The 12,500-nt window shown below is 44.1% G+C and overlaps 1 protein-coding gene across 2 annotated transcripts in view; it reads left to right on the top strand.

The window, feature by feature from the left end:
- map3k13 (mitogen-activated protein kinase kinase kinase 13) overlaps nucleotides 1-12,500 on the top strand; it is a 51,707-nt gene that overhangs the window by 24,336 nt on the left and 14,871 nt on the right. For both annotated transcript variants that reach the window (XM_080752561.1, XM_080752562.1), the window contains exons 3-4: nucleotides 7,641-8,377; nucleotides 12,070-12,253. In XM_080752561.1, the coding sequence (XP_080608687.1) occupies nucleotides 7,711-8,377; nucleotides 12,070-12,253 (851 nt within the window). In that variant the 5' untranslated portion in view covers nucleotides 7,641-7,710. The remainder of the gene's footprint in view (nucleotides 1-7,640; nucleotides 8,378-12,069; nucleotides 12,254-12,500) is intronic.

Genomic DNA, 12,500 nt, shown 5'->3' with positions numbered 1-12,500 from the left:
ACCCCAGGATAATAGATTTTGATTATCGTGATAATATCGTAAATCGTGATGTCTTTTGTCACAATAATCGTGGTATGACATTTTCATATCGTCCACTCCCATCCCTAACGCACATACATGAATGATACGGTAACAGTACCAGTCATTTCTTCCTGTGCTAGATCTAGATCTAATACTATGGATTGTGACAGCCCTTCCGTGGAGATGCCACTAGTATACAGAGGAGCTTTGGAGGGGGAGGGCAGAGTGTGTGTTTATGTGCAGGCCTGCCTCTAGAGTCCTGTTGAAGGATTAAAGGATCAGCCCCTGATAATTCTCTTTCAAACACTCACACCACCCCCAACCCCTGCACTGCCTCTCTCTCTCCCTTTTATTCTCAATATCCACTTTATTTTGGCCATTGTGTGTCTAAAGACTATAGATCCTTTTTTTTGTCTAATGCTGATCCCAATTTCGGAGAGTCCAAAGCCACAGATTACATATTGACCGTTATTTTGTAAAAAAGAAAAAAGAAAAAAAGGAATATTTATATGATATGAATATTTATAAAATGAATATTTCAAATATAAAATATTTGAAAAAACGTGGATTTGATTAAAGTTTATATAGAGGATATATGCGCATGCATAAAGTGAATGGCAAATCGAGTGGCAATCTGATTGTCAAAGTGAGTTTAATGTCCTTTAACATGTTTAATGCAATCAGATAGATAGGATTTCTGTTTGGATGTATGGGCTGTCAAGGCCAGAAAGTAGTTTTTTGCTACTCAGTAGGCGTTCCCGCATAACTTCCGGGTAAGACGATCATCTGCTATTATTGAACATTGGTGAAAAACCTTGAACATTTTCACCAAGAATTACAAGCCCAAAATATTGGGAGGGAAAGATTGAAAGTGGTTAAAGACATCGGCCACATCGGCTGCATAACTGCAGTTATACAGCCGATGTGGCCGATGTTTTTAAAAGTCACATAATGACCAATATATCAGACAGAAGGAACGATACATCGGTTGGGTTCTACTAAAGACTCTCTTCCTTTTCTGGGCCTCATACTTTCAACAATGATTTATACTTCATCATTTGACAAAAACAAGATTTTCTACTGGAAAAAACTTGTCATGGCGATTGACAAAGTATAAATTAGGAACTAGAAAGGTGCAATTTGGGGGAAATTGCAAGTGTGGTTGTCTTGATCACAGCGATGCGTTCAAGACCCGAGGAAACCGTTGGGAGAAAGTGTGTTGGAGGCCAAAAAAGTGTGTAAAGCCCCTATCAGAGTCGGCACCGCGGTGAAGAGCTATCCACCGCGGTGTAGTCTTTTTGAGTCATAAAACTACAACGTTACGTCATTCCTCGCGGTGAAGAGCTTTCCACCGCGAGTCCCGACACATCTCTCTGTTTTTACTTTCAGACAGATAGGCTCTTCACCCCGTTCACTGATTGGTCAATCTAGACCAGTCAGTCACGTGAATAGGACTTCACCGTGACTGACTATGATGGCCTTCACTTATTTTCTGACTTGAGGTGGAAAGCTTTCCACCTAAAATTTGCGGTGGATAGCTCTTCACCTTGGACTATGATAGGGGCTTTAGAGGCCAAGCAACATGCTGATCGGATCCTCCTGAGTTCATGACATATGGTGTTTTGAAGAAATAGGCCCATCCCACACATTTTGCAAGCCAATTAAATTGTGACATCACCCCTGAGATCATGTGTAAGTCATTCGGAGGGGATTGATCCCCAAAAAGCATGCTGCAAAACATTTTTATCAAACATGCTTTGTTTCTCTCTCTTTCTCTCTCTCTCTCTCTCTCTTGCCAGTTACAGTAGATGGTCAGTGCACCGAGGCCCAGTCGTGGTCACTTCGGAAAATCCTTTGAATAAATGACTGTGTAAATGACACCAGAGGCCTTTGTGGATTGGATGCAGACATTATTCATGGGATTCTATGGCAATAGAGGTCTTCCATTAGTGATTTATGGCAGAAACGGAGAGAAGCCCATTTCCTATTCTCAGTGTCAGACATGGATATACACAAATTAAGACCACAGCCTCTCCTCTACGCACTATAATCCTCAGTGTTAATTGAACTCTGAGAGAGTACAAATGTAACCAAATTGACCGTAAAGGTCGATTTGGTTAAATTTGTACACTCTAAGTTAAAAATGGAAAAGTTAAAGGCAGGGTGAAGTGAATCGTTCAAGCACTGTTCTGCTAGTAATCATTGCTGTAGTGTGTGTGTTCAGTAACAGATTACCCCTGTCTTTCCAGCTCTTTAATATACAGAAAATACATTTCAATTGTTACTTGCGTTAGCAGAGAGATCAAGTGGGGCGATGAGTGCTTTCTGTATGTGGGTATGACATGTCATACTCACAAGTCTCACATATGCACATATACCCACAAACAGCTGAGCCACATAGCCATAGATATAAAAAGCTAGATGCCTCATCCGCCGCTGCAGTTCATTGGAGTGACGTGCAACAACTGGAGGCTGGACATCCGGGAGTGCCGGAGACTACGCTGCCAGTCAAAGTGACTACTGGCCAACCACAGCGCGTCTTTTCCGGGACTTATAAATTCAATTCTACAGAGCTTTATTGGCACGTCTCCATCCGGTTCCGATGTTGCGCTAGCCTGGCTTGGCCAGACTATATACTAATGCAGCTAACTAACTGCAGTATATATCCCCACCTTGTGGATGGATTGTCTGGCTGTGCTAGGCTAATGTTGCGCTAGCTGTTCTTAGAGGCTGCGTACAAAAGGACCCGCCCCCACCTGCCTCTGATTGGCCTACCAACTTCCGTTTCTGAGACGCACGTGATTGAACTCAAGTCTCCATGGCATGAGTAATCAATAGGAAAAAAAAACATTTTGGGGGGGGTGAACTACTCCTTTAACATGAATGCATGTCTGTACATGCTCCTGTGTGTGCACGCACTCACCACATGTATGCATGCATGCACCTGCGTGCATGTGTGCATGCTTCTTCATGCACGGCCAGCACAGGTGTCTTTCCATCCGCTTCGAAACATGTCCGCCCACCATGGCCCCACGTCAGAAGCCCGGCTCTGAGGCGCGTCCGCGGGGTGGAATTACAGCGCGGGGCCCTGCACTCGCACGGGTCGGTTGTCTCGACTGTGGAAGGGAAGGATTTATCGGATACCTGAGAGAGCTGTTCTCTCCTTCCCCCTGCACTCTCAGCAGCCTGCTAAGAGAAAGGCCTGCATTATTGATGAGCAGCTGGCAGTCACTCCACTCTCACACCGCTCAGGTTACCCCCAGCAGATACACACACATGCACTCTCTCTCACTCACACACACGTGCATGCACGCACGCACACACACACACACACACACACACACACACACACACACACACACACACACACACACACACACACACACACACACACACACACACACACACACACACACACACACAGGTTTGCAATTGCTACTTTGTGGGGACATTACACATGACATTCCATTCATTTTGAACCCTAACCCTAACCCTAACCCTAACCCTTAACCTAACCCCTAAACACCTTGTGGGGACCTATTAATAAGCCCCCACAAGGTTTTTTCCTCTGATTGTACTATCTTTGTGGGGACATGAGGTAGTAACACAAAGTAGTAATTCCCTGTCCACACACACACACACACACACACACACACACACACACACACACACACACACACACACACACACACACACACACACACACACACACACACACAGAGGACCCAGGCACAAGATGTCCAGAGTCTATGCTCTAGTCCAGGGGTTCTCAAACCTTTTTAGGCCATGACCCCCAAAATAAACATATTTGAACTGGGGACCCCCACCCTGATAAGCACTTGGAACTGTAGGTATTACAAAAAAATGACATTAAGCTAATCATCTGGGGACCCCACAAAATAATTTGTCCCGACCCCAAGTTTGAGAACCACTGCTCTAGTCCACTGGTTCCCAAGCACTGGGCCAGGACCCATTTATGGGTCGCGGACCAATGTTTATGGGTCACAACTCAAGTAAAAAAACAATTTTCTTTTCCTACAAAACATTAAATATATATTTCAAAAGATGGAAAATCTTTTGAAATATATATATATATATATTTGTTAATAAAAACATTTAAGAATTTTAGAAATTTTTAAACAAACAAACAAACACATCTAAGAAATTCCATAATAAAAATATAATAATTAAGAAGTAGTGAAAATAGCCGATCTACAAGCTTACAACGTGACACTTGCTGTCCCGGGCAAACGTCTATTTTCTCTTTTGGGTCACAAGCTCAAAAGTTCGGGAACCATTGCACTAGTCAATCATGTCTATATACTGTACTTACTTGCGTGCCCACTTGGGTGTCCCGCCCCGAAATGAGCTGATATACAAGTTCACAACACACCCCAGATATTATAGTTTGCCATTTTTTGGTACGTATCACCAGTGCACAACTAAGAATAAATCACCCTTAGGCATTGTTTGGCAGCTGTCCAGTTATGGTCAGGAGACTGGTTCAGCTGAATTTGATTACACTCGTGCCAAGTGGGCAAAATGTGTGTTCATATCCGTCTGTATTTCAGAGCCATCGCACTACAATGGAACCACAGTGGAAACAAAGTCCCCAGGACTTGTTTGTTATCCTTTTAGCCCTGTGTCTTACTGCACCACATGCTGTTTACATTTCTGATTCAATGAATCCAAAAAACTACATACAGTAAAATCCTGTGTTAATGTTACACTATCAGGGTTAAATTAACACTGAGGATTTTACCGTGTAGTGTAAACAAGGGTGCGTTTTGATTGGATTTAGGATTGTGCCACGTTACTCCCTTTCCACTCCCTCTCTGCTCTCCGTCTCTCGCTCTCATCTGTCTGTCTGTGTGTGTGTGTGTGTGTGTGTGTGTGTGTGTGTGTGTGTGTGTGTGTGTGTGTGTGTGTGTGTCTCTCTCTCTCTCTCTCTCTCTCTCTCTCTCTCTCTCTCTCTCTCTCTCTCTCTCTCTCTCTCTCTCTCTCTCTCTCTCCCTTGTGGACTTTGGTTCCATCTGTACAGAATGTACGCTGATCTCTCTCTCTCTCTGTCTGTCTCACCATCACTCTCACTCTGTGTTGCTTGCTCCTAATATTTCCTAACTGCACCAGTGTGCTCTCTCATTCCATTCAGTTCAAATTCTATTTGGTTTCAGAGTGGCCATGTCCTCAGGGGAATTACATGAAAATGTTGGTAATTTATGGGGAAATGGTTTCAGTGCCGCCATGTGTTTTGACTCGTTTTTTTCTTAGATTGGTAAATAAGCACAGTCTGACTGAGAATAAATAGCCTTCTGTTTGTCTGTAAACACTCTGGGTGAGCTACAGTCACAACCTTTTAACAGCGCGGCAAAGTGGGTTAGGTAGTGTAAGTACCATTGGATGGCAAAGTTCATCTGCCCTCCCCCCTCCTTTTTGAATGTATGTTTTCACTCACTGGCTGACAGATTTGTAAATATTAATTTAAGATTAATCATCAGCCTGTCGTGTCATCATCATCATTAGCAATTTACCTAGACCCACATGGATATGGTCCATTTAGCAGATCTGCAATATCTACAGGCAGGTCTATAAGCTCACAATAAGTCATATTGGGTTGTGGTGTGAGCATGTAGATCTGATATTTTTGCAATTTGTTGAAGAAGTTTGCTTATATTGACATGCCCAAAATAGAGACACCAGGGTTAATGTGTTTAATGGCACATGGTACAACGAGGAGCTACTGTAGAGCTTGTTTCGTCAATGTGTATCCATGCCTTGTTCATGCCCCACTGTGTTGATGTGGCGTCAGCTTCTGAAAACAGCACTTGTGCTGTAGCTTCGTTGGCCTGTCCTGGGGAGGGAAGCACCTATGCCGGGATGCGGACAGAAATCTATCAGTTAAACTGACAATTTTGAGTGCACTATTCACTTATCCATGACCAAATACGAGTACTTTGTGTTTTTCTACGAGCTGATACAGAGTATGAGCATTTTCATTTAGTTTTTTTTTTGCAGTTTTAAAAATGGAACAATTGCCTACAAAAAAGCATTTTAGCTTACATGTTTATTGTGAAGGATTTGCCCGCTTGAAGCAGCAGAAATAATTATACTTCTCAAACATCGCAGCTGCCCCAGAGTAATTGCAGTCACCAGGGTGTTTTGGTTGCTCTGTGATCCCTGTGTATTTAGACTCTTATCAGAACTCCCTTTTTGGAAAGCTACCTTTTTGACCCTGTCCCTCGGTTCAGCCCTGACTTGCATAACAGTAGCCAGCAGATTAGGATGTTATAGATTTTTCTTCCTGGCAGCAGAATGCACTGGACTGTAGAATAACTGGTGTGTTTTGCTGTGCTGCTGGATGCAGGCCTTTGCGTTGGCTGAGGCCGGCCCAGTCGGTTACAGTCTGGGGTGATCAGCCTTTTTTTTTTCTTTCTTTCTTTTCTTTTAAAGTCAGAAAACTACAACATTACGTCAACATAGTTCTATCACCACAAACCCCGACATCTCTCCTCTGTTTTTACCTTCAGACAACTCCCCCCGTTCACTGATTGGTTGATCTAGACCAATCAGTGTGCCTCCACTTGTTATTACATTTTTAGGTGATAGCTTATCACCTAAAAGTTTAGGTCATCACCCTTCACCTCTGACTATGATAAAGCCTTAACCGTTATGCAGTAAGAATAGGCTGTGCATGCCAGATGTTCTGCTCTCAGCGGACCTAATACACAGCGTTTTTAATCCCCACCAATGAGCCAATACCTATTCAGATACTGTAGACCATAGTCCTGACTCCTGACAAGGCAAACGAGACATAAATAGTGATATTCTGTGCAGACAATAGGAGGCTTAACAAAGCATACAGACTTCCATTAAAATACACTTTCTGTTACCTGGACCGGACAGATCCTACTGAACCACCCAATTGCAGAGGGTTTAAACCGCGCTTTACAGAGATTGTGCATTACATTCACCCATTCACACACACATTCATACACAGATGGCGGAGGAAACCATGCAATGCACCAACCTGTCGCACCGAGAGCAACTAGGGGTTCAGAGTCTTGCTCAAGGACTCTTCTACAGTAACTCTGGGGGAGCCCGGGATCGAACTGGGAACTCTTCAGAAACCCTCCGTGTTCTAAGACGGCAAATCTACCCCAGAGCCATGCCGCCCCTGGGGACTGCCCCATAGGTCGTTGGGTCGAACAGCGTCGGCAGGTTAGATAATCACCCGCGAGCGTCGGGAGTTTAGATAATCACCCGCGTCATGGTTACTGAGGTTAGGGTTAGGGTTAGGGTTAGGTTTAGGCATAGTTTTATGTTAGGGTTAGGGTTAAGGTTAGGTTTTGGTGGTCGGACCAAAGGGTGTTCGACCTAATGACATGTTACCGCCGCCCCTATCCACCCCACATCAAAAGACGCACTGAGATGAAGCAATATACTGTACCCTACTGTATCAATTGATGTAAACCAGCTATCTCACATTTGTGTCATTGCAGTGCAAGTTGAATGACCAGAGCTATAAGCATGTTAGTACATTGTATTGCCTTAACTATTGCGATGCTTGATTTGTTACAGTATATACTCTGTCTTATTATCCCTTTCTCTCTATTCTACAGGTGACTTGCCCCGGCATCCAGGCAGACCAGCGTGTTAGGAACACGCCCCTCCCACATCGCCAGGCAGCCCATGCACATGCACGGCACCATGGGTAGCTCCCCCGAGGTGCTCTCCTGGACCTCCTGCCCGAGCCTGCTGGTGGGCAAGCTGAAGGAGGAGCTGAAACTCACCGTGGTCGGGGACAACATGAAGAAGTCCAATGTGCCCAACAATGCCTCCCAGCAACCCCAGCCGCCTCAGGCCCCTCCCTCTAACCCACCGCCCCAGATCATCACCGATCTGGCCCCTCCGACACACCTGCCCGTTCCCCTGCAGACACCACAGCCCCCGGGCCAGGACGAGGGTTCAGTTCTGGGCGGAGGGTTACACACCCCCAACACGGCACTGAACGAGGACTCCGTGCGGAGTGAAGGGGGACACTTTGACAACAGTGTGCTCCAGCTCCAGGAGCAGGACAATGAGGAGGCTGGCTCGCCGGCCTCCTGCGACCACGTGGGCTGTGGCAGCGGAGGGGAGGAGGGCACGGGAGAGGGGAACTGTCCACACATGGACCACAGCGGAGGTGGTCGGCAGGGCCACCACCACCACCACCCACACCCCGACGACATCAAGCTGCACTTCCACAGAGCGGGGCCTGGGTCGGGGGGCTTCCTGGAGGGGCTGTTTGGCTGTTTGCGTCCTGTCTGGAACATCATAGGGAAGACCTACTCCACAGAGTACAAGTTGCAGCAGCAAGGTCAGTTCCTACTACAGTACTGTCTTTAGGGATTGAGATGCATGGACCTAATTCACACAGAGGCCATTTTGTTCTTACGCTATACTTCTGTTTCATTTACGAGTATAATGTAAGAACAAAATGCCCGCCGTGTGAATATGGTCAGTTGTGTTCAATTCAACTTCATCTTCAACTTCATTTTATTTGTCACATCACATCACATCGTTTACAAGTGTTTTAACTTGCTAGACACAAATTCGCCCTTCGCTAAGCCCCACCTCCCAATAACGATTGTCCAATATTAGGTAATAGCAACCGTCGCCAACTGGCATATGACCTGGCATGCTCCCATCACATACTGTATCATAACTGTCAATGTGAAATAGCCCTCACACACACACACACACACACACACACACACACACACACACACACACACACACACACACACACACACACACACACACACACACACACACACACACACACACACATACACACACACACGCAATAATTTGCAACATTGTTAATAGGAATACTACAATAACACTATGGTGCTGGGGGACCAACAACAGTGATTCCATGTACCAGAGCGGTTGGAGGGGGCATTTTTCATCCATTTCCCCAAGCTGAAATCTGCACTGAAACTGCAAGGCTATAGCTGTCTTGCTGACACACAGCTTAGCATTGGGGAAATTAGTGAAAGCTGAATTGTGGTTCATTATAATGAATGAACATAATAATGAATGAATGAACGAATGAATGAATGAATTAATTAAAATATATATGAATGAGAAATTGAGAATAGAGGGGAGAAAAACAAATATCAATGCTAGTTCTCCTGCCCTTTTAACACAACTCAACTCCCTTTCTCAAATGCCTCTCTCTCCCATTTCTAACGACGTACTGTGAAACCGTAATTGACTAGGCCTTCTCTGGGCAGAGCGTATTGGCCGCTTTATGTGGTGCGCTACAGCTGTCCATTTGAATTGGGGTCAGGGTAAAGGTGAGGCCTCACTCCCTCTGCGGGGGCCGCCCGGGCGGTATAGCTGGACGCGCAGCCTCCAAGTTATGGTCAGACATAATTGGGTTGGGCCCTGTGGTTGGTCAGCTGGCATTCCTCTGTGCTCCAATAGCAGTGCTGTGTGTTCAGCAGCACAGCCTCTCCTCAACACAGTGGCGTCAGTTCAGCAAAAGCTAGGGTATGGCAAAGATGGGAGTCCTCATGGAAAAGAGGCATTACATTTTGTATAACACGGTTCTATTGTGAAAATAGCAGATCTACATGCTCACAACGCCTCGCGCTGCGAGGCGTGTAGATCGGCTATTTTCACAATGTCTGAAAAAAACTTTTTTTTTTCAGTTTTTTACACAGGTTTCCACGGTTTCTTGGGCTGGATATGGCAGCCTGGAACGGTTGTTCAAGTGCAGCTAAACTTGGCATGTTAGTAAACGTGCCACAATTAACAATAATGCATTGCACCGGTGCAGCTGACCTGCGGAACCTGGGAATATACCATTCTGTCAAGATGGGGAGAATAAAAGTGTGGAGAATATAATTATAATACCTTGTTAAAGTGAACATCAAACATATAATTTTCGGAATGTCTGAGTGAGTGTCTGTCTGTCTGTCTGTCTGTCTGTCTGTCTGTCCTCAGTGGCTGGAGCAATTGATCTGAAATTGCATCACCATTAGCATATGAACACACCTGACATAACTGTGAAGCCCGTTTGTCACTTTCACAAATCATATGCTGTATATTAGCATTTTTATGGTGTATCTACTATCTATTCTGCATCTAGCATGAGGCATATCTATTCTGCATCTAGCATGAGGCAACATGTTTAACCAGCTCTGTGTGTGTGTGTGTGTGTGTGTGTGTGTGTGTGTGTGTGTGTGTGTGTGTGTGTGTGTGTGTGTGTGTGTGTGTGTGTGTGTGCGCGCAGGCGGGTGGGCGGGGGGGACACAGTATCTCTGTAGCCATTAAACGAAACGGGTATTTCTTACATTGATGCTCCTACATCATGCAAGCACCAGTTAAAGTTACTTTCCATCCCTCAAATACTGTGTGCACAGTGCACATCCCATAACCCACACACTGCACATCATTTCGGAGCTCATATTTTTAAACGGGTAAGGGCTAGTTTAGTTAAATTTTGCATTTGTAGTTATTTTACTGTAATTTAACAACATAATAACCAGAACAGATAGACAAAGAGACATTCATGGATTTATATTTAAAAGTAACTTTTATTTTCCTCCCCTGGACCCAGGGTATGGCAGCTGCATACCCCTGCCATACCCGATTGACGCCCCTGCCTCAACATTTGTTCCATAACCACATGACAAGGATGGAACAGGATGTGACTCAGTCCTCAATGCATGGACACTTATGGCTTTTTCATGCGAGGCCTCCAGTTTATTTATTTCTTTGGTGTGGTTTGCTGATAGTGTGGCATAGCTCCCTTTAATTATGTGTGTTTTTCTACTTAATAGATAAAACACAATATAGACTAACAAGGTGGATCAATGAAAACCAAATGATAACCATGAGAGTTTATTTATGTGTGTGTGTGTGTGTGTGTGTGTGTGTGTGTGTGTGTGTGTGTGTGTGTGTGTGTGTGTGTGTGTGTGTGTGTGTGCGTCCGTGTGTATATATATTAGGTAGTTAGTAAATGTACTCCCATTGATTCCGGATGGGGACCCAAATGGATTTATGGACCCAAATTAATTTATTGTAATCAAATTTTCGTCTTAGGAATGCGACAAAAAACGAAAATTATTATTGAAATCAAGTCTCCATGGCATGAGTAATCAATAGAGAAAAAGTCATTTTGGGGGTGTACTACTCCTTTAAGCCCTATATACTCGTATCGTATAACAAATAACGAAAATAGCTGATCTCTCATCTACAAGATTTTGAGCTTGTATTCTGTAGATTGACTTTAGATTGAAATATTTGACATTTTTCCCAAAATATGGACACCAGGCTTAACCCTCTAAGGCCCACTGTTGTAATATTACAACGTTTGTATTTTATCCAAAAAAAGGTCTAAATCATTTTATTTTAGCTCCCCCTACCACTTAATCATCACCATTGGATTCTATTGTTTAGTATTACAATGCCATTGGCCACAATATTTGCATATAAATACCCCCCACAGGGGCTGACATTCACACCCGCCACACCCGCTGACATTCCAGAGTTTTGACGAACAACATTTCACTTTTTCATGGAAGCTATTCCTCACAAAAACATAAGTAAAATGCCTGTACTATTTTTTTGGGTGATCATTAGAATGTCTAGAACATGTACATATGTTATTATTGTGAAAAATATCCCCCATATGTAAATTAGAGCATGATTTATGATTTATGATTTATGGCTATAAAACCTTACAAAAACATTTTTTTGAAAAAAACATTACATTTTCCTGTGATTAGGACTCCTACAACACCATCTGATTTTTTCAATTTTTTATTTCAAGTATTTCTATATTTGGGCCTTAGAGGGTTAAACAGAGCGGTCACAAGCTAGTTCTTATTTACAAGGAACCATTTATTTTGGGGAGGTAATTTAAGAGTTGAGACAGGCAATACATAATAATATTTTATACATCACGCTTGATGCTACGTCACATCAATCGCTACAAAACGCAGTACATTTGAGTTTGATTGTGTTCATGTGAAATGTTTCCATCTCTGCCTCCAGACATGTGGGAGGTTCCGTTTGAGGAGATCTCAGAGTTGCAGTGGCTGGGCAGCGGGGCTCAGGGAGCCGTCTTCCTGGGCAAATTTCACTCTGAGGAGGTGGCCATTAAGAAGGTGCGCGAGCAGAAGGAGACGGACATCAAACACCTGCGAAAACTCAAGCACCCCAACATCATCGGTTTCAAGTGAGTCCATGGTCACCTTGTTTGTTTGTATTATTTTTTAGGCTCTTTTCGCTACTTGCTACTCAACATGCAACTGCACTGTGTGGCCCGATCTCACATTACCCTCTAATTCGGTGGTTCTCAACCTTTTCAGGCTGTGACCCCCAAAATAATCATATTTTAACTGGGGGACCCCCCCCCCCCCCCCACCCTGACGAGCACTAAGAGTTGAGGCATTACATTTTGTATAACACGGTTCTATTGTGAA

The sequence above is a fragment of the Nannobrachium achirus genome (genome assembly GCF_963921795.1).
Source record: "Nannobrachium achirus genome assembly, chromosome: 22".
Lineage (NCBI taxonomy): Eukaryota > Metazoa > Chordata > Actinopteri > Myctophiformes > Myctophidae > Nannobrachium > Nannobrachium achirus.
Note: the sequence above shows the minus strand (reverse complement) of the source record. Positions and strands in the feature narration are given on the sequence as shown.